This window comes from Pelophylax lessonae (genome assembly GCF_965119305.1).
Source record: "Pelophylax lessonae genome assembly, chromosome: 6".
NCBI classification, from domain to species: Eukaryota; Metazoa; Chordata; class Amphibia; order Anura; family Ranidae; genus Pelophylax; species Pelophylax lessonae.
In genome coordinates this window covers 182,492,404-182,516,078 of record NC_138773.1, presented here as the reverse complement: position 1 = coordinate 182,516,078, position 23,675 = coordinate 182,492,404, and the positions used below count along the sequence as shown (strand labels likewise).

The window sequence follows — 23,675 nt, the reverse complement described above, 5'->3', positions numbered from 1 at the left end:
CATATACACATGTCATGTGTGAGAAATTTATCTTTTAGTGACAACGTTGTGTAAAAAAAAAAAATTAAAAAAAAAAATTGTAATTTTCACAAAACTTGTGGCAAAATATAAAATATTCCATGGACTCACCATGCCTCTCAGCAAACAGCTTGGGGTGTCTACTTTCCAAAATGGGGTCATTTGGGGGGGTTTTGTGGTATCTTGACATTTCAGGGCCTCCTAAACCGTTAGAGGTAGTGAGAAAATGCAATGAAAAATGTACGCCCTTTGAAATTCTGATGGTGGTGATTTGTTTTTGGGGACCCCTACACAGCTAGGCTCCCAAAAAGTCCCACATATGTGGTATCCCTGTACTCAGGAGAAGCAGCAGAATATATTTTGGGGTGTAATTACACATATACCCATGGCATGTGTGAGCAATATATCATTTCAATGACAACTTTGTGTAAAAAAAAAAAAAAAATTTTTTTTAGTCATTTTTCAAACACCTGTGACAAAAAAATGAAATATTCAATGAGCTCAACATGCCTGTCAGGACATTCCTTAGGATGTCTACTTTCCAAAAAGTGGTAGTTTGGGGGGGTTTTGTACTGCCCCGCCATTTTAGCACTTCATGAAATGAGATTGGCAGTCAGAAATTAAAGCTGCGTAAATTTCACTATTTACACCATAGTTTGTAGACGCTATAACTTTTGCGCAAACCAATAAAAATACGCTCATTGATTTTTTTTTTGTCAAAGACATGTAGCTAAATATATTTTGGCAAAAAAAAATGACATAAATTGAGTATATTGGATATTTTTTAAAAGACAAAGTTGAAAATGTCATTTTTTTGCAAAATTTTCGCTCTTTTTTTATTAATATCGCAAAAAATAAAAAGCGCAGAGGCGATCAAATACCACCAAAAGAAAGCTCTGTTTGTGAGAAAAAAAGGACGTAAATTTCGTTTAGGTACAGCATTGCATGACCGAGCAATTATCAGTTAAAGTCACGAAGTGCCAAGTTGAAAAAAGGGGTCTGGTCTTTAAGCTGCAAAATCCTCCGGTGGGAAAGTGGTTAAGGTGTCATAAACCGATGACACAAAAAACTGCTGGAAAAAAAATGTTGGGTGTCAATTTGCTGCCCCTCTCAAAGTTCTGCCTGGGTCCAATGGACCCAGTGGGACCTATGATAGGACCGGCCCTGCTTGACACCAATACACATTTAAAGAATATGGTATGTAATAAAAACAGATATTTCAACCCAGAGAGACAATACAATTAGGCTTGTGTGAACCCCACTTTTTTATATGTATATACTGGGTAACATTCAAAACTAGTTAAACTACAGACTGTTTTTTTTTGGTTTAAGATTATTTAGCCTTATGTTCCCAACATCATACAAAGATAAAGAAAATACACAATACATACAGGTCCTATTGTACATTGTCAAGCTAAGCAGGATCTCAGTTATAAAGCTTTATTTCAAGTCTAATGGTCATTAACTACAAATTAATGTAATATACCACTTCTCTTTTTCTATACAGGGTTTTCCTGGACCTCCTGGCCCACCTGGACCATCTGGCCCTGCTGGACAGCCTGTAAGTATAATGACTGCTTCATCATTAGAATGTACAGTAATCTTTGCCTTTGCTATCCATTTTTATAGTGTTGACATCCAGTTTAATTCGTTTTATTTTAGTGGTTTGCTCAGGTGCATTTTAGTACAAAGAGCTAAAAAAAATATGTAAATATATATATATATATATATATATATACACACACACACATATATATGCAGACAGACACACTCACTCCACTGTTTGCCTGCACATTTTTCCTCTCTGGATGAACACACATGGATCTCTGCAGTCTCCTGTCATCTCTGCCCTCATCCAGCCCCCCTCCAACTCTGAAGCTCTCATTGGCTCTCCTATGACTCATCCATCCCTCCCTTGCTTGCAAACTCTCAAGAGAGTGAGAGAGACAGCTGTGCCTGATGTCATTAGCTTAGGCTTTTGACCAGACAAGAAAGAGGAAGTGGGCTTTATAAGGTATTTCCTGGCAGGAATAAAATGTCTTACTACCCAAAGTTAAAACAACAAGGGCAGAAGATTTAATAGATGGAAAGATGAAAAAATGACTGAAGAGCCTCTTAAAAAAATAATAGTGTAACATGCACAAAAAATATATTATGTAATCTAGTAGGATAGCAGTATAATTTAGCTTAAAATTCCATTTCTGTATGTGACTAACAGTAGACTTTTTATGGAAAAGAGAGAAATTTTCATCAGCTTCTTTATAAGAGATTGTACACTACAACTCTTTTTCCCATTCAGCTATATAATATCAGGGATATGAAGTAGATTGGATCAAAAGCAAAGTGGGATAAATTTAGCTGCAGGCGTGAAGCAACGCATCTAGACCACAACATGTGAACACCCCTGTCTGCTGCCCTTACAGCTTAAGAGGGGTGACAAAAACACAGCTCACCTGCTTGTTTTTACCACCCCCAACTGTAAGTCTATACAAGCTCTTACAGAGCTAGCAAACCTATGCAAATATATCCAGGAAATGTTTAGGCATATTCAGAAAAAAAAAAAAGTGAGGTTCCCTTGGTTAACATAAAAATATTGCTATTACAAATGATCAGTTCCAAAATTAGAAGAAGAAACATCCCACCAATAAAACATGAAGCATAACATGTTTGGAAAACATTCTCCAGATATTGTTATATTAAATAATAGAGATGAGTGAATCTTGGGTTTCAAGACATTAATAAGAATTGCAAATCATGATTTGCTCTACCAACATTTACCACTAGCCATGCTCCATATCAAGTAGGTCATGGCCACTTACTTTTTTAAATTGTGGAGAAACTGAATCTGGTAAATAATTTACATATCTTTGTTTTAAGAATTCAAGTCAAATAGTTAAATTATTTAATAAGAGCTGGGCATTGACATTAGTTAGCCTTCACCTGTTCAAATGCAGACTAGTCATTCCTGTTAAAATGTATGCAAATAGAAAGTGATGAGCAGATAATTCTCTGTGTCTCATTGACATCCCATTGAAAGAACAGCAGATGGTCAAAAATCTGGATCCAAATTGGATCCACATTGGATCCAAACCTGCCAATCGCTAATTTCACCTAAAGGGATCAGAAAGTCTGCCACTACCAATTCACATGAGAGTCAGCACCCTGTCTAGCTGAAATATAATTAATCAAGTAATGAATATCCACTAACTTTATGTACTTTTACACAATAAACAGACAATGGATGAACTGGAATATATTGTAATCACTGCTTTGGCATTCTCTGCATGCTTAGTTATGTCTGCTTTTATAGAAATATTGACAATAGAACAAACGTTTATGGAAATTGACATAAGTTTGCACTAAAATGTCACTTTGCTTTAGGGACCTCATGGCTATCAAGGACCCCCTGGTGAATCTGGACAGACTGGACCCCCTGTAAGTACCCGTATTTGAAACATGCAAAAACAAACAATTACACATGCTTATCTAATAATAGTTAGAATGTCAGTAACATAAAACCAAAGTTCTAATGCATGTTACATTTGTCATAACAATTGTTATTGTTAGCCATGAGATTTATTTATTTTTAAGCTTTTTTAAAGTTTTTTAATGCTATTTTGGGTGTATTTAGCTGCATGAGCTAATTACACAAAATTGATGGCATATGGGCCTAAACCATGGATGTAGCAGATGAGGGAAGAGGGATGCTTACCTAAAAGCCACAAATTAAATGGATTCTGGAATGATATTTCGTTCTTAACACATATCACCCTCTCTCAGAGCGAGGAGTTAGTCATGTTTTTGGGCCAGCTCAGATCTCTAATGACAAGCGATAACGTCCCTAATTTCCAGAGGAAAGGTTGCTACTGCCTAAAAAAGTAAGCTTGGCCCCCAGAAGCTACTACACAAGTAACAAATCATTGGGTAGGATGGACAAGAAAACCCTGACCCTCTCGCCTGCATGGTTTAGACATTTAGGCATGGTGCATGGTTAAGGCCTTTTACTATTTAATTTAATGGGGAAAAAAAGCTTACAAATTACATGGTAAATATTTTGTATGTACATTTTGCGAAGAAAATTACTTTTTAATGATAGTTGACATTAAATAAACAAAACTCTTCTACACTTTTGTGCAGTAAGTGTACAAAGTTCTCTATTCACATATATAAATGTATTCCCTTTGAGAATTAGGAGAGCTGGACAACAGCAGGATATTTTAAATCAGGGAAAATTGGCCAAAATATACAAGAGACAAAAAAGCAGGCAAGGTTATACAGTAGTTGTGTAGAAGTGGCCAACAACAGGACATTTTTATTCAGGGACAATAGGTCTAACCAGAGTATGCCTAACCTTTGTTTTTATTATAGGGTCCAGTGAATATGGGTGATATTGTATGGGGAATTTGGCGCACATCGATTTCACTCATAGTTTTTTTGTTTTGTTTTTTTTTTGGGGGGGGGGGGGGGGCAGTTCCCTTTTCTTTCAACAAAAGGCAGCCACAAGAACAGATAGGCAATACCCCCAAACCTAATAAGGGCCATATAAGTAGAAAAATAAAAATCAAGAAACCTCAAGGAAAAAAAAAACATCAAAATTCCACCCCTAAAACAAAAGCTTACTTTTTAAAGGGAACTACTGCAGCAAAAAAAAAAAATGTAAACCAACTTATCTGCAAAATAAATAAATTAAAAACCCCAAATATTTCACTGTAAAACAGTAGCCCACGTGGGAAGACTTCTTACAAAAAGTACCCACCCTCTAAAAGTGAGAGGGCTGGCACATAACAAAGCCCTCATTATTGGTTTACCTAAGCCAGCTGATTTAAATTCAAATGTCCCTGCAGCACCTTATGGTTAAAAGCATTTAGCCCAGTGAAATTCTGCATTCGTTTGCTTGAATTGAGGACAAGCGGGTTACGCTTCAAACCCATGGTAGACCTGAGCCCAAACCTCATTCCTAAGGCCCCTTTACACTGTCCGTCCGTCGGATGGACTCCGTTTATCTCAGCAGGGGATCGATCTGCCGATTCCCAGCTGAGCAGGAGGATGACAGCTTTGTCTCCGTGCTGTGTGCGGAGATACAGCTGTCAGTTCCCCATGCATCTCTATGGGGGAATCGGATGGGAACGGACCGTCGGTCCATTCCCATCCGATCCGATCCGCTGTACGGATGGAAAATAGGATCGTCTCCACTGACATCCGATGCCCCATAGGGATGCATGGGGGACCATTCAGATCCGCCAAAAAAACGTACAGGCGGATCTGAATGGTCCTCCTGTGTGAAAGAGCCCTAATAGTGACCCTGTGTGCCCCCAATCATTTGTTTCTTCGTGTGACTACAGTAAAAATAAATATTATTGCTGGCTAGGGGTTACAGGATTTTGCACATACTCATTGCACTGTGCATTACTTCATTATATAAAGCTGGCAGTTTCACAATCTGCTAAGGTTTAAAAGGAGCAGCCAGCTGTCACACCAGTTTGCTGGTTGGATTTTATTTTTTTTAATATGTAATTCCATTAAAATGGTATAGGTCAAAAATGTAAAAATAATAATATTAACAGTATTGACTTGAAATTCAAATCTTACAATTGAGAACGGCTTCTTATAGCCATTTTGCCATTACAGAACAATCCTGGGCAACAAATGTAAGAAATCAACCAGCTGCTATTGTTATCCAGAACTGCAGCTGTTGTAAAATCAGAAAATAATAAATTTTATGTCCTTTGTAATCTCTGCAATCAGCACTTAATCAGTTCACTGAAAGCTTTTTTGATGTGTGGATTTGTATTTCTGTACTACCTGCTGTGAAACATCCTCACTGTACCTCCTGTATCACCTATTACAATCACACTTTGCCTTTGAATCTGATTGGTCTGGGAGAATCCTGTGACATCTTTACATGAGGTTTTCTGTATGGAAAAAGACATCAAGGAGCCTGCACTGGGCAGCTCATCTGTATTCCCATCAGGGGTTCACAGATCACCAAATTTCAGATAAGGGAGTGGTATGGACCACTATATCTGGATATCTAGATAAAAATTGGACCAGGTAGACTATAGGTAGACTAGAAATATCTGGATAAAAATTGGTCCAGGTAGACTGTGCTTCCTGCTTGCATTTCAAAATCAGTTTTTCAATGTTTTGTATTCACTATGATGTATTTCTGTAATTGTAGGGACCTCCAGGTCCATCTGGACTTACAGGGCCTCCCGGTCAACCAGGAAAAGATGTAAGTATATTGTCAATCTCTGACAACAGCAAGTCTTTATCTTTACATTAATGTCATAATATGTCAATTATTGAACTTTTGCTGCTACAAGTTCTGGCTTATGTAGTCTTTCCCCCAACTGAGCCAACCACCCATTTAGATACTGCTTGCCTTTAGTATTACTCTTCCCCAATCAATATTTTGGTTTGTATACATAGGCTAGTAACAGCAGAATAAGCTGTCTCCAGCACGTGCTGTCCGCCCTATAGCAGGTTCACTGCTGCAGGGCAGCAGCTGTGCGCCGGATCACGTATGTATATATATGTGATTTGGCATTTCCACCTGCAGGGGGCACGTGCATGCTGCCAGCGTGCCGCTTCTGCTATGAAGCCAAACTGGGGGTGGCAGGCACTTGATGTCCTCCGGCATCTGCCAATCCTCGGTAAAAAACACAGAACAGCAATCTGCCTATGTAAACAAGGGGGTAAGGGATTAGAATCCAATTCTTCCCCTATTATAAAAAAGCACACAGTGTACACCAAAACACTGGCTAGGCACACATTTAACCCTTTGATTGCCCTAGATGTTTAACCCCTTCCCATCCTCTGTGCTCATTCAGTAAATACATCCCCCACAGTTAGAAAGCAACCCCTAGGGACACATTTAACCGTTTGATTGCCCCTGGTTAACCTCTTTCCTGCCAGTACCATTAGTACAGTGACAGTGCATATGCTTAGCACTGATCACTGTATTAGTGTCACTGGTTCCAAAAAAGTTTTAAAAGTGTCAGTTAGTGTCCAATTGTCTGCCTCAATATCACAGTGCTGCTATAAGTCACTGAATGCCACCATTATTAGTAAAACAAAATAAATAAATAAATAATTAAAAATACCTGTTTATATCCCATAGACTGTAGACACTATAATGTTTGTGTAAACCAATAAATATACACTTATTCTGATTCTTTTTTTTTTAATACAAATATTTAGCAGAATACATATTGGCCTAAATTTCAGAAAAAAACATTTTTTTACATCTCCGCTGACACCCACTGGTATCCGATCTGATGTGATCCGTGAAATCCAGACGGATGGAAACCCTATTTTCCATCCGTCTGGAGGATCGTATTGGATAGGATTGGATGAAAATGGACATCCGATTTCCTATAGAGGAGAGCAAGGATCTTACAGCTCCATCTCTGCAAAGTACTCAGAGACGGAGCTGTCATCAGCCTGCTCAGGGGGAACCAGCGAGTGGAAAGCATGCTAAAAATGCACGCTTGACATCTGTTTGATATGTGTTTATGGTGTGTTACAATAGACCTAAATGGAAGGGGTTGAGATGCTTCAATTCCTTCCAAACTTGACATGTAGCTTCATTTCTGAAGCACAGAAATGCAACATGACCTCATGTTTTCATAAAGTGAACAGCTCTAGGGGCTGTCCCTATTATCTCATGCAGACTGCTTTACTAGGTCTTTGAGGAATGTTAAAAACGCACCTCAAACTCCTGCTTTTAATGTTGGCTTGAGCAGGGCCTTGAGCTACTATTGACAACAACAGCTGCAGGAAACAGGAAGTTTATGTTCCGTGTCAAGGAGCCCAAGGGATTATGGGTAATGGAATTTGGGGATCCTGTACTGGCATCCAAGCATGGATGGCTCCGTCCACTCTGTCTTTGTGTTGTCCTCGATTAATATATGGAATAAAGATTTGGCATCTCTACAGTGTAGTGTGCTGCCAACTTTATTCCCATTACTACATTGCGTTGGCGAGCCGCGGCGAGCACCCAACGTGGGGACTGCATCATGTGGGTGATACCTTCACCTGGAGTGGTACAACTTTTGTGTTTAAAAGGATAACTTTGCTACATATATCAATCTGCAACAAGCTAGAAACCTCTCACAATCCTGCTTTTTACCATAGTCAGCCCACAAGAGGCTGTATGAGAGCTTGGCCCTCACTGACAGGACAGCTCTTTCTGCTGTTGCTTCCCTGGCCACTTCAGCTCCAGAAGGTTTACCCCCCTTCACAATCAGGCCATTTTTTGCGATACGGCACTGTGTTACTTTAACTGAAATTGCGTGGTTGTGCGATGCTATACCCAAATAGAATACATGTCCTTTTTTTCCCCCAAAACAGCTTTCTTTTGGTGGTATTTGATCACCTTTGCGGTTTTTCTTTTTTGCGCTATAAACAACAACAAAAAAAATGACAATTTTGTAAAAACAAAATATATTTTTTGTACTTTTTGCTATAAAACATACCCAATAAGAAAACATAAACAATCCAATGTCTTCATTAATTTAGGCCAATATGTTTTTTTCTACATTTTTTTGGTAAAAAAAAATCCCAATAAGCATATATGAAAAAGTTATAGCGTCTACAAACTATAGGATATATTTTTGGAATTTTTTTTATTTCTATTTTTTTCTAGCAATGGCGACGATGAGCAACTTATAGCAGGACTGCGATATTGCAGAAGACACATTTAGACACCTAACTGACACTTTTTGAGGACCAATGACACTAATACAGTGATCAGTGCCAAATAATACGAACTGGTACTGTATAAATGACATTGGCAGGGGTTAAACATTGGGGGGAGATCAAAGGGTTGTACTGTGGGTAGGCAGAGATCCGTGTTCCTGCTTAGGAGAAACACACTATCACAGTATTCCCTTGTCACAAAACAATGATCTGCCTTGTTTATATAGGCAGACTGCCGTTTTGTCTCTCTCGTGAACAATCAGTGGGTCCCGGCAAATGCGACGGACCTGCTGATTGGCTCTCACTGTGTCCAATCACAGAGGAAGCGGGTGGCCTGCGGCGCACGTGTGCACCCCAGACTCTTATGTGAAGAATCATGAACAGGTACGTGATTCTGCCCAGAGCGGCCGACCTGCCGCAGGTAATGTATGTGGGGCAGTCGGGAACTGGCTAGATCCAAACAGGTCTGTCTTCAATATTGATTTGACCCTGGGGAATCTTCTTGGGCCCTCCTGAATTCATTTATCAACTATTTGTGAACAGTTTGGGCTTAAGGGGCAACTGCTTTGGGCCCCACAACAATGACTGGGCCTGGGGCAGCAGTCCCTTTTGCCCTGTGTTAAAGAACCCTGGATACAAATCATAATAAAGTATTTATATGTTAGCATGTCTCACTGGTGAAGTGCCCCTAAATGCTTGGTAATAACTGTAGTACATTAAATATTTATAACAAATAAAGGAAACCAATGATAAGACATATACAGGGACTGCCATTGCTGACTTACGATGAAAATGCTGGTTGCCTGAACGTAATGTTGATTTAGTGCAATGACCCGGAGCTAGTTTGCAGCAAGTGAAATGAGAACTTATCATTAGCATACTTGTTTTGGGTCAGTGGCTGAGTAAGTACTGAAGCCAGAGAGCCAGTGGGGGTTATTTACTAAAACTAGAGGGTACAAAATCTGGTGCAGCTCAGCATAGAAACCAATCAGCTTCCATATTTTATCGTTAGAGCCTAATTGAACAAGCTAAAGCTGATTGGCTACCATGTAAAGCTGCACCAGATTCTGAGTGCACCAGTTTTAGTAAATCAACCCCCAGTATGGCAACCAGGCAATTCGGATTTTCGCAAGACGGTCAGCAATATGTATATTTTCTCATTGTTTGTTTACTATAGTAGTACTAAATGTAACTATGTGCATCTGTAACTGTTTTTAAGTCACAAAAAAATTTTCAACTTGCAACATGTATTTAAAATACACATTTATACAAGTGTAAGTGGTTATATTTTTTTGAAAGAAAAGCCCACATTCCCGAGTAACTGTTATTAAACCAAAAGCCCAGTAGATGGCAGTGTTGACTTTCACATTAGTTTTACCGATAATTTAGCTGTGATTTAATTTTTGGTACATGCTGTAGCTCAAATGTATGAATTTAAACATTATAAAAGCATTGTAGAATTTATAAAAAAAAAAAAACATCAGAACATCTATAATAATACATGAACAAGTTTTGCATTTTTTTATCTTAGTTGATTTTATGTGAACTAACCATTTATTTATGATTTTACCTGCTTTGTCTTAAAAAACATTAAAAGGAAAAGTAGTGTATGTATTCCAGCAGACTCATCCTTTTCTTAAAAAAAAAAATGTAAGAATCAATGTGCTCAACCTTTTTTTATATCAGAAAGCATTTGTTTTATAGATCTTTTATCATTTACTAAAACTCCAATTGGTTCAGGTTAATTTACTAGAAACTAGTAAACTTAATTTACTAGAAAGACAAATGTACTTGTATAGAATACCTACCATTGGCTGAGAACTCAGGCTCTTAGGGCACTTGTATGTTCAACTTCTGAAAGGGCCAGTTGTATCCGTAAGACTATATAAATGTATCTACTCTAATCTAATCGTATTATATAATTCCCTCACCATTTAGTTCTTACTGCTTTTAGTATTAATCTAAGGACTTAAAGAGGTTGTAAACCCATGAAACTTTTTTTTTTGCAACCTGAAAGACAAACACATAATGAGCTAGTATGCATCGCATACTAGATCATTATGCAATACTTACCTTAGAACGAGCCCCCGCCGTGCAGCCCGCTTACCTGTAGGGCAGGCGACATGTCCAGTCTCCCGTCTTCCGGGATCGTGGCATCCGGCCATCTGATTGGCCGGAGCCGTGCCGACAGTCATGGCACGGATCTCTGAAGAAACGGCAGCAGCAGCCGTTCCTTCAGAGCGCATGCGCCAGTGATGTCACTGGCTGCATGTAAGGTAAATATCTCCTAAACGGTGCATGTTTAGGAGATATTTACAGTACCTATAGGTAAGCCTTAATATAGGCTTACCTATAGGTACAAGTTGCAGAGGAGGGTTTACTTCCTCTTTAAGCGGTAATGGGCAGGTCCAGCCGACTTACACTCCTGTAGCAGATGATGCAAGTCTGTAAAGAAGGGTCACACACCGCTGGTAACATCCAAAATAACGTTTATTGGAGACTGCTAAAATAGAACATGGTTCTGCCATGGTGTCCTGTCTGATCAGTCTCCAATAAAGTTTCTTGTGGATGATACCATTGGTGTGAGACCCTCCTTTCGACTGTCATAGAATTGTATTACTCTCATAATAATTATAAGCAGCAGATATCCAGAGAACCCCACTCCCAATTACATCAGATAGCAAGAGCATCCCCACCATCAGAAGTCAAGGGTCCCCACGCCTCCCTTACATCAAAGTGCCAAACCCTTACATTGTGCTGCTGCCGGGAAGAAGCTGAGGATGGAACTGCAGGAGAGGTGCGAGGGCCACAAGAAGTGGTCTGGAGGGCCGGATTCGGCCTGCGGGCCTTGTGTTTGACACATGTCTTGGAACATATTGTACAAGTGTATGGAAGGGACTGTTGTTTTGCGGAAGGTATAAAGTGAGCCACTTTGCCCAGTTAAAACCAGCAAATGTCTCATTGTAGCAGTCATCAACATGTTAGTTGTACCTCTTGGTTTTTTTTTTTTTTTTAATCATTGTTAGCGTCAAGTACTATAAATGCTATCTGTATTATATTAACTTAATTTAACGCACAATCTATCACTTTAGAACTAATTAAAGGTCTGTTTTTATTTTATTTTTTTAGGGTGAATCAGGCCGACCAGGCAGACCCGGAGAACGTGGAGTGGCTGGAGCCCCTGTAAGTAATTATGCTTTCTAGGCTGTGGTCAATCTATGGCAGAAGCAGAACCCAGCAAACTTACAATGTGCAAGAAGAAGAACTAAAGCTTTATTTTCCTATTGTTGTTTACAGGGCAATAGAGGACCACCTGGCATGTCTGGTTTTCCTGGTATGAAAGGCCACAGAGTAAGTGTGTACACCAATCATATCATGCAACTACATTTATACATAATGTCCTTTAGTTAATCACTTGACAAAGTACAAATATCCCCCCCAACGACCCCTTTTTTGGAAAGTAGACAGTCCAAGGTATTTAGTAAGAGGCATGGAGATTTTTTGGAAAATGAAGAAATAAATAAAATTTGTGTTTTTCTCACTATTTTTTTTTTTTTTTTTACATTTACATACCGTCACCACTGCAATACAGGGTCATCAGATGACTAGTGTGGCAGTGATCAGGGATACTGACTGGTGACCATATGTTAAAAAAAAGATATATATATATATTCAGATATATCTATATATATATAGATATACATATCTATCTATCTATCTATCTATCTATCTATCTATCTATCTATCTATCTATCTATCTATCTATCTATCTATCTATCTATCTATCTATCTATCTATCTATCGATCGATCGATCGATCGATAGATAGATACATTTTTATAAAATTTAAAAAAAAAAATTTTTTACATGCTTTCATCTGAGTACCATAGTGATACTCTGGGTGTGGGGGAGGGGGGAGTAATCAGGGATTTGTTTTTACACTGTTGGCTAATTACATGGTATAGGATGCTGTGATTGGCCCAGGTGCCATGTGATAGCTGTGAGTCAATCACAGCATCACAACAGTATTCAGGCTGTTCATCAATGAAAGCCATTCATGAGAGTTTGCTTACATAATATCATGTGATTGCTAAGCCCTGTGATCTGCTTTGTTCAGCAGACACAGTGATCATTGGATAGCGCCACTGCGTGCTTTAGGGGGCACACTAGTGCACATGTGCTAGGCGACTTATGGGCGAGCCTGGCTGTGCCACTTGTCCACAATAAATGTATTGTGGGTGGACAGCAAGTGGTTAATGTTGTGTCTAAATGCTGTATTATTAGTAGACTAGACTTGTATAGTACAGTTTGCATTAACTTTCTTCTATTCTACAGGGCATTGATGGAAGGGATGGTGCAAAGGGTGATACTGGTGCTCCTGGACTTAGGGTAAATAAATGTTTATTATGTATTTCATAAGGAATATACAGAATATAGTAAAACTGAGGCTGATTATGACAGTAGTGTTCATGAACAAGGCTTTATTCTGTTGTTCCAACATTCACCATTTAATTCCACTGCCAATTCTAAAAGTAAAATGTATAACTATTCTACCAATAGAAATAAAAACATGCCATAAACACTACTGTAGCAATGGACTACAGTGTTGCTGTAGAATTTTTCTTATTTGTTTTTTTTACAATTTGTTTGGCTTACGTAAAGCAGCAGAACCCCTATTGGCTTTTTTCTGATAGATTTCGCAATGACAAAATGCTATTTCAAGCAGTAATATGCCTGCTTTGAACAGCAAATAGAAATTGGCCAGTCATTCACGGAGACTCTTCCTGATTTTATTGATGCCAAACATTGCTAGGCAATTTCTTTCAAACTGGACACTTTTAAATAGCAAAAAAATTTTATTCAGGGATAGTAAGCCTAACTGGTGTATACGTAACTTTTTTTTTTTAACTATCGGGGTGGGGGGCAGTGAATGTGAGTGATAATAATGTAAGGTAATTTAGGTGCGCACAGGTATTCCCTGTTTTTTTCCAATTAAAACTACACCATGCTGCAAACAAAAGCAGCTACAAGAACAGATGGTCAGTAATAAGTGATTCATGCAGATTGAGTACCCTAAACTTAAAAAAAATTAATATCAATGTAAGAGAAAAATAAAAAAAAGAGAAAACCCTTATATACCACCCTGCAAAAGCTTTACTTAAAAAGTCCCTATCAACATATAATAAAAACCAATATACCATCAAAATAAATGAACCCCAAAACAGTATTACCTTATACAAAAGCCCACTTTAATTAAGAGTTCAGCTGTGCTAAAAAAAAACAAACAAGTAAATTGAAAAAAAAAAAGGTTCTATCAACAGAATATAATAAACAATGTACCCCTAAAATAAATGAAAACCCTAATAGATGAAGCAAAAGCCATTGTTTAAAGGAAGCCTTGCAGCAAAGCAAAAGCAAAGAAAAAAGTTTGCTATAGATGAACAGCTAAAAGTAACCATTGACCTAAAATCAACCACAAAATACAGTTAATTCAAATAAAACTGACCCTAATCTCTTCCTGTGCAGTTTCCTTTCCCTTCAGCAGCTTCCAGTACCTTGATACTATGGCTGCTCTGTATCCCCTCTTTTATAGTGAGGGGCCTGTCTCATTCATTGGCTCTTCTAAGCTTGCTAGCCATTGTTTAAAGGCCATACAGTGGATTATGGTTTAAAAAAACTCCTTGGTGAATCTGCACAAAAAATTGCCAGGACCAAACATCTTGAACCCATGGTAGCGGGGAACCCAAATCTCATCCCCACTTCACAGTATAAAAAGCTACAGAGGTCAGGGATATTTTTCTAAAGCTTTTTTTTTTACCAGTTGTTAGGAATATGTAAACTCTTTCATTTCCATATTCTAGGCATAGGTGCAATCTATTGCTGGTTTCACACTAAGACACAATATGGCTTGCTACTATGTGCATTGGAGGTACCCAACACACATGCACAGTATCTGCCAATGCACCTACAATACATAGCTGGCAATATGGTGCAGTAGATAGCTAAAGGTGGTGGTGTTTTTTTTTTTCATGAATTTATGCCTCAACAAGTGTGAAGGATCGATCCATTAAAGTACTCAAATATACATTTTATTAAAACATAACAAACTTATATTATTTCATGCAATAACCTGCAAGGTTTCCAAATACCCGCAGGATAAAGTTCTCATTCTAACAGGTAAATAAATAATATATATATATATTTTTTTTTTTTTTTTAGGGAGAAAATGGTGCACCTGGAGACAATGGATTACCTGGCAATGCAGTAAGTAATTTTGTTTTTTGTAATAAATAAATATATCACGTTTCAGGTTCATTAGCAATTTAGCCTTGGCACTTTGCATGTTTGCACTTTTTTTGTTACATAGCATGTTAGAATGTGCACAATTTAATTTGCCATAAAACATAAAGACTACACACCAATTGAGGCTCGGTTCACACTACTGTGATGCGACTTTGATGAGAATTACAGTGCTATTATGTGGTGCCACTTTGATGCAACTTTTCACATTTTATGGGCTCAAGTCACACTGTAAATCGCACCAAAGTAGTGCAGGAATCATATCCACAATCACAGCGATCTGAGTCGCGTTGATCAGGGCACTATTGAAAGCAATGAGATTTCCCTTGGCATGTGATTCTGTTCAACTCAAGTCGCATCAGAAGTCGCACTAGTGTGAACCAGCACTAGTGAAAAATTGTCAAAGTATGCAAAAATTTTAAGACAGCAAACTAAAGACAAAAACATGACACCACAAATTTGATATTAATATTCAAAAACATTTAAAAATCAAAATATATCAAGATATTAGTTAATAAAATTATTTTATATTTAATATAATAATAACAACAATATTTTTGCATGCTCATGTGTGTTTAATAAACAGGAAATGAAACATGACTATTATTATTATTACCATTAAGCACCTAAATAATGTTATATTTCTTTTTAGGGTCCAAGAGGTCAACCTGGTGAAAGAGGTCGTCCTGGATCTCCTGGAACAGCTGTAAGTTACCTTTGCTTGAAATACATTTAAATCATAAGTTAAACTTAATTATTTTGGTAATTTGAAATAATGGCAATGTATTAGAATGTGGGCATCTTAATGCAAGGAATGAACATGCCTTTGCTTCTATTTAACAGCCATAGTCATGGAGAGTCATGGTGATAATTTAGGAAGGATTTTGTTGTCAACTGACGTCACTTAGCTGGTGCAGACTCTAGAGGGATCCAGATTTTAATGTTAAGATCCACCCAGGTGCCTGAGTGGCAGCTGGCTCAGCCTCTCACAGTGTTGCTTAGAGTCTGAGCCAGCTGCTCCTGCAACCTCCACAGACTGGTGCTCTAGTGAGCCCTGAAGGGGCAGAGCAGAGAGCCATTGACTTAGTGTCACGGGCTCTCTGCTCACTGAAAACCAAAAACTGAGTGATCAGTGGTCTTTAATCACTCAGTTCTCGAGGCAGAGCCAGCAGGGGACATACTTGGTAATTATGAATGTTTGGGTTTTTTTATTCCCGTGCTTCTCCTATTAAAACACAGCAAATACAATATAACCACTACTACTGATAAATCATGAAATAAATACAACATTCAAAAAATAAATAAATAAATAAAATTCCAGCTAAAGCCTAAACTAGTCTTAAAAATGCCCCCCCCCCTCCCCCCAACACCTATACCAACTACTCTTTGGAAAAAAGATGTATATACGTATGCTGACAATGGCTGCACCATGGGAGCCTATGGGGGATGTCATTGGTCCAAGTGTTCCCAGCCATCATCAGGCACTTTCTCCATTCCCCTGAAGCTGTGGCTGGTTGACAATTGTTTTAGGACAAATTAGGCTTTAGGTAGAATTCTACTGTAAGTGATTTACATTTATTCAACTCAACCTGATAAGCTAAATTAAGACTTTTTAAGAATTCATAAAAAGGAATCAAGAAAAATTCTTCTAAAAACACTTCTTTACATAGTCTATAAATAGGCCTGTGCTATTTTGTATAATGAATTGCAATTTTTCCCTAACACATTATGATATATAAAAGTAATATGGGTAGTGTTATCATTTAGACCACATACACAATTGTACATATTATGTGCAGTAACATATGCAAAACCACACACAAAATGTATGCCGAGGTCCATTAAAACATAGTCACTGCTCTGATAACTCATTCATGTTCTGTAAACAATGGGGTTGATTTACTAAAGTTGGAGAGTGCACAATCTGGTGCACTTTTAGTAAAACTGGTGTGCTTTTAGTAAAACTGAAAGCTAAAATAGGTAATATGTGAAAAGGGGACTGGCTCTGGATAGAATACTGTGTAATTACTAATATTCAATACCTCTGTAAAAAAAAAAAAAAAACTTGAACCATTATAAATTGAGAGAAAAATGTTCTCAGTATACATCTTGGCAATGAGAATATTAAACCTGGAGTGTACAGGCAGGTAAAGCTAATAAAAAGATTTTTTGATGTTTAAAAGTACTATTACCTGAAACAAAGTTTTTGTATTGCAACAGAAGTTCAGATAGGACATATAAGTTATATTCATTAACATGTTTTCATTTTTTTGTATTTCAGGGTGCACGTGGCAATGATGGAGCTCCTGGATCTTCTGGTCAACCTGTAAGATTATTTTATATTAGTTTATGTCTGTATTGTTTTATTAGTTATTGTATTGCCATTCTTCTGCTTAGTAATGTATTCATTAAAAAGATAACCTTTTTTCTTAACAGGGTCCTCCCGGCCCCCCTGGTAATGCTGGATTCCCCGGTGGTCCAGGCCCCAAGGTAATTGTGACGTAAAATTCAACCAAAGGACAAGAGAAAAATGCAGACCTACTAGTTATATATTTTTAAATACAAAAAAAAAAAAAGGTAAATCTATACAGCATTTTTGAAGACAGGTGTGATACAAAATTGTATCCTTTTAAAGATGGCATACTATAGTGAATGTGGCTTTAGAGCTGCTGAGTAGTAAGCACGAGTAACATGATTACAAGTGTTAGTTTTTGCATCATCTTACATGATTATTATGGAGATTGATATTAAACACTAGTAATAAAAAGAAACAATCTATATTTCCTCTCAAATGTACTGTATGCTCCTCAGATAAAGAGTCAACACAATTCAGTGGGCACCACTCCATCAAAGATTAGTCATATCAGAAAAACAACAAACAAGATGATAGGTAACTGAGTGCACTCAGTTACCAATCATCTTTTCTCTTCTTCCACTTTATCAAGCAATAACCATGACTTACTAAATTAGTAGAGCATTTTTATTTTCAATAAAAACCCTAGAAACTAAATTATGGACTTTGACGGTACCACCTTAAGTATGATAAAATATCAAATATTTATTATACAAGGATTAAAAACATTTAAACATTAAAACGACTCATGTACTAAGAGTTGTATGATAATGTATGGTAGTTTCCTTATCATCCCTGCTATAATTGGGTGATGGGTTGCTTGCTGTGACTTTGACGCGTTTCACGGGTCGCTGCCCGCTTCATCAGGAAGAGAACTACAGCTAAGCTCTATCATATAAGTATAAGCAAGCATACAAAGATAAACACAATAGTACTATGACCAGTTGATGTCAACTTTCATAGCAGATAGGACAGTTCATCAGGCATATGTCTACTGTGTCACCATAGGCCATGGTACAAACTTCAATAACAGGTCTTGGAAATGGTAGATATCTTGGTGATTATTAGATGCCTATAATGTGTCCAGAAGCCCTGTGTATAGTGCCAGGGAGCCAGCCAGGGCCAGAGAGGAAACTGCTGTGTCTCCTGTCAAGCCTGTTGTAGTGTTCGCAAAGACACTTGGTGTCTAAGATTTAGAAGGTACCTTTGGGTATTCCTTCCTCCCGTCTAGTATTTTTAAAATCTTTTTACTTTTAGTGAATAAGGCAAAGTAAAGTGAAATTAATATCCAATCTTGTGCAAGGAAAATTAAAAAAAAATTTGGATTTGGGCTTGCACATTATTGGAAGATCATAGTCAACACAACAATGCCCAGTTCTTTAAGCTAAGTCAAAATGTACTTTGTAAATAGAACATTAACTTAGCTTAATGAACGAGGTGATGTTGTATTGACTTTAGTTATAATATCTTGTTCAAGTGAAAATCTATTTTTTTCCCCCTTGCAAATGATTGGCTATTCATTACAAACTTTTTTCCTCATTTCACTTAATTTACTTAGATAAGGGAAAATGTACTTTGAAAGTAAACATGCTCTGCTCTTGGCATTTAAAGTGAAACAAAACTGTCAGTGGCCTCAATTCAATACTTAGAGTAACGTGCACATGGAAGGGCTTGGCACAGAGCAAACAAAACAAAATTTAAAGTGAACCTGTGGCCAGGTAATGGACATTCAAATATTTACTAATTCTTAAAGCAACCCTGTCACTATCTGGCCAAAGTAAGACTGGAGTAACCCAGTGAAAGAAAAATGATTTTGTTCTTCCAGCCATCCCCTACATCACTAATGTGTTCTGTAAGTACAGAGTTCATATACATATAAGTTTATCTTTTACCTGCCAAAGAATTTGTAAGTTTGACCAACCATTCTTGTGATACACAAACCTCTGCCAGTCCAAAAGCTCACTCTCCTACCTCCTACCCCCTACTGCTTCTTACCATTTATTTAAGATTTTCATATTTTACATACAGATCAGTCCCTTCCCTCAAGGAGCTTATAATCTAAGGTCCCTATTTTACATGCATACACATACTAGGGCTAATTAACATACCACCAAGTTTTTGGAGTGTGGGAGGAAACCAGAATACTCAGGGCAAGAGAACATGCAAACTTCATGAATAGAGTGCCGTGAGATTTGAAAGAGTGGCCCTGGTTCTAGAAAGACAGAAGTGCTTCCCTCTGAACTACTATGCCAAACCACCAGATTATTGTTTCTCTATGGAGTTACCTACTGTTTATGCTATTATAGTACCTCCTGCTGTGTCAGACCCTAGCAATCAGTGAAGTTCATGCTTATGATTGAAGAGCTCTAGCTTTGACTCAGCATGGGGGCATGTCAGAACTCTGCAGAGAGAGTTCTAATTTCAAACATAGAGTAAGGGCCCTTCTTTAAGGATTGCTTGCACAGGACAGGCCTTTCTAAAGAAAAGACTTTGCACACCTTTTATTTTGATTCACTCGGAATGTGTTTAGCTGATTTTAACTGAAAGTTCAGATGGGTTTTAATTATTTTTACAGACCTTCTATTTAAATGGATAAGTTCACCGTTGAAAACAATAATAAATGTACATTTTTGGTGGTAAAAAAATTGCATTTATAATTCTTTTTTTTTTTAATAATAGACTGTCACTGTAGCTGTCTGCCCTACCTCCGATACGGGCAGACAGTTACTTTAGTCAAAGAAGAATCAATGAACTACGAGGATGCTCACCATCACCAGCGCCCTTGTAGTTCATTGAGCACTACAAGCCGTCAGCCACAAAGGATGCAGGTACTTGTAGTCTATTCATTCACAGAACTCTGTGAATGAATGAAGAGGCCGTGTTGGTGGAAAAATGGGTGGAACATGTAACATGTTTCTTAAGGCGATCTTATCCTTTATTTAGCCTTACCATGGAAAAAATGATTCGGATTTCCTTTCATGATTATAGAAATGTTTTAAAAAAAATGAAATTTGAGAAAATCCCCAACCATGCTTATATGCTTTATTTAAAAAAAAAAAAAAAAAAAAGTAATAGCTCTGTTTTGTCTCAGGTGTGGACTGTTTTTCTGTCAATTGTCCTTTTTCTAGAAGGGTTGGTCTGTCTGTGATTGTTGTGAGCTTCTGTGGGTTGTTGGTCAGCCAATTTAAAAGCATCCCCAGTAGCATATAATTTTTCTTTACCCGAGGTCACTTAACCCATTTCAACATTGCAGTAGCTGTGGTACATTTTCACTACTGGAATACTATGGTTAAAAATGTTTAGTCAGTTAGTTTAGACAGAAGTGGTCTGATGTGCTTTACATGTCAGGACTATTTTTCAGCCTCAGAATGACCCTGATTTGAATCTAGAACTCCCTTTTATGTCATCCTGCAGGGTGAAGCTGGATCCCCTGGTTCTCGTGGTTCTGATGGTGCTCCTGGATCTAGAGGTGAAATTGGACCCCAAGGCCCAGCTGGTTTAACAGGCCCTTCTGTAAGCAAGTTTTAAATGAAAATATGTATTTTACTTAGTTTGGTTTAATAAAAGTTATACATCAATATATTTACTCTATATTTTAGGGTCCTCCTGGCAGAGATGGAAATCCTGGCGGTAAAGGTGAAATTGTAAGTGTCATTATATCTTAATTAAAAAGCGATGCAATTTTAAGGGGTGACTGCCTGTCAGTCCCATTAGTCTGAACAATAAAATAGACTTAATATTGAAGACAAGGGTCTATACCCCTTCAACATCACATCTTGTATTTTTATTATATATACTAAAACCTGTAAGGTTTTTCATTTTAAAATTTTTAAAAGCAGTTAATATAATGTTTTACTTAACGTAAGGCCTCAAGAACACGGACTTCAAAAACGCTGCTTTTAAAAGCGTTTGACTTTTTTTCTGCCTCCAAATGCCCCTCTATATTAGCCTATGTATCCATGCACACATTGGCATATACAGGGATTTAGAGGCTGGAGCATTTAGAAGCATAAGAACAACCCTATCACTTGCAGGTTTATAAGTACAGTGATTGGGCAGAAAAAATAGCAAACGTGCATAAGCTTGCATGAACACGAGCTGGGTTCAGGCGGATTTGAACTTTATTGCATTCTAATGGCCAGACTAAATTAATAATCTGGCCAATAGAATGCATTATTGGTAAACTCGCAAACACACATTAACGTACATGCAAAATGCAGCTTTAGTCATGTTTTTTTAAGCTTCTTTTTATTCCCCTGGAGCAAAGGCGTCCAGGGGGAGGAAAAAAAAGTACTGCGTGCATGTAATTCAAGTTTTTTAGAGAACTGTACACCATGCATATTATCTTTACAGGACATTTTTGCCATATCAAAAACAGCAAAAAAATATGTATATATATTAGTATGTTATCAAACGAGAAGACATTTCTGTGCACATTGTATACATTAAAGTTGATAAACTAAAGGAGTGCAACGTTCACTCTACCCAATGGGGAAATTTATTCTTCAATATTCTAATCATGTGTAAGGAAATTTGGAAAATAGATAAGTGAAGTGAACAACAGCTTCATTGTATTCTGATCATAAATGTAACCTCATTGGTATTTAATGCAATACCATTGTTTATTATTTACATAATACATAGTATGCATGATGGTAATTGTTAGCTCATATGTCATGGGGTAAAGCCATATAGTTACCCCTGTCCTGATGCCGATTCACACCTGAACTCCATGCAATACAGTGTCCACATTTTAGTGTATTGAGGCACATTGCGTTATACAGCCTGTTTAAACCGAATGGCCTATAACACACCTCATCACACAAAGAATGTAGATCTTGCTGCACAGGCAAAGCAGTGCTGATGTTGTAGCATACTGCAGTTTTCTTGAGGTATACTGTAATGTCCATCAAATGAATGGCACCAGGGTGCACTAATGAAGAGACATTGTGCCATTGTCACAGTGTAATAGTATAAACGGGTGCCTAAGAAGAATAGATAAGATCAAGATGATTCTTTCATAGTTTTATTAGGGGACCCAACAATATAAACTGACAGACCTGTTAAGATATAATTGATTGACCTATTGACTTTATATTTAAAGGGTCCTGCTGGTATGTCTGGTGCTCCTGGTTTGAGTGGTGCTCGTGGTCCACCAGGTCCCCCTGGAACTAATGGAGCACCTGGTTTAAGAGGTCCTTCAGTAAGTACTGCTAATAGTGAATAATGTACTTTATCAGTAACATTGCTGTTTTATACAGAAAGTTTCAAATATATTTTGAGATTTGTGCATTTTTTTCTTAGTTTCTCTTTTTAGAAAGCTAATATGTATTTTTTCTTTATACAAATACTCATTTGCACCAAATGTACACACTTACTAAGGATATTTACTTGCTAAAGGTGAATAATTAAATTGTGCAATCATCAACCAAGTCTGATAAAGTTGTCATGAGAAATAATGTAGAAACTACTCATAAAATGAGCAAAGGGGTGTTAAAGTAATCCCATTCATTCATATAATGCTGTGTAAATGTATCATAATGAGAAGGAGACCTTTTAGAATATTCCAGGAAATAAAGTCCGATTGCTCTACTGGGCACATTTATAAAGCATTGAATACATCTTTCATCAAACATTTATTGGTGGTAAATTAATCACTGTGATTTGAAGCACCTGCTCCTGGAGATGCCACCTGCGGTGAATGTTTGTTGAATGTCCGATTCTATGCTTTAAAAATGTGCCCCTAAAGCAGGCCATACATGGGTCGAATCTGAAGGAATTTTATAATGAAAATTGTAACTAAGAATTCTCTTTAGAATTTCGCACCATTAGTGGGCAGCAGCAATGGCCGATTTTTGCATGGCTATTAAATTTGAATTATTGGCATGTTGGAAGTTTTTGGAAAAGCGAAGGAATTCTGATCAATGATGGGAGAATCATTCGAGGTGAAATTGAAAGCTTGGTTGGTGGAATTTCAAAATCAATGGTGGCACCATTGGATCACAAAATGCACAAGTTTTCTGATTTTCGATTTTTAAAAGAAAATTAATTCGAAATTCGACCCATGTATGGCTGGATAACGTATCTCAAAGATAGCACTCTAACTTACTAATTAAAACTAACAATTGAAGCTCAACTCAGAGAATTAAAAAAAAAAAAAAAATACCTTTAAAGTGGTGCTCCCTCCCACAGGGCAAGAGTTAAATGCTTCTTGGGTCTAAGGGATCAGGAAAAAAAAAGCTGCTATACTTACCTTACTTCTCACTCTGACAGGCTCCTTCCATCTCTGTGACCATTCCCCTGAA

At 37.5% G+C, this 23,675-nt stretch overlaps 1 protein-coding gene across 1 annotated transcript in view; it reads left to right on the top strand.

The window, feature by feature from the left end:
- Positions 1 to 23,675, top strand: part of COL3A1 (collagen type III alpha 1 chain) — a gene marked incomplete at its 5' end in the record, with an annotated part of 127,156 nt that overhangs the window by 68,448 nt on the left and 35,033 nt on the right. Inside the window, 13 exons of the mRNA XM_082261750.1 lie at positions 1,520 to 1,579; positions 3,400 to 3,453; positions 6,197 to 6,250; positions 11,848 to 11,901; positions 12,016 to 12,069; positions 13,053 to 13,106; positions 14,937 to 14,981; positions 15,670 to 15,723; positions 17,299 to 17,343; positions 17,454 to 17,507; positions 20,785 to 20,883; positions 20,970 to 21,014; positions 22,475 to 22,573. Coding sequence (XP_082117876.1) covers positions 1,520 to 1,579; positions 3,400 to 3,453; positions 6,197 to 6,250; positions 11,848 to 11,901; positions 12,016 to 12,069; positions 13,053 to 13,106; positions 14,937 to 14,981; positions 15,670 to 15,723; positions 17,299 to 17,343; positions 17,454 to 17,507; positions 20,785 to 20,883; positions 20,970 to 21,014; positions 22,475 to 22,573 — 771 coding nt within the window. The remainder of the gene's footprint in view (positions 1 to 1,519; positions 1,580 to 3,399; positions 3,454 to 6,196; positions 6,251 to 11,847; positions 11,902 to 12,015; positions 12,070 to 13,052; positions 13,107 to 14,936; positions 14,982 to 15,669; positions 15,724 to 17,298; positions 17,344 to 17,453; positions 17,508 to 20,784; positions 20,884 to 20,969; positions 21,015 to 22,474; positions 22,574 to 23,675) is intronic.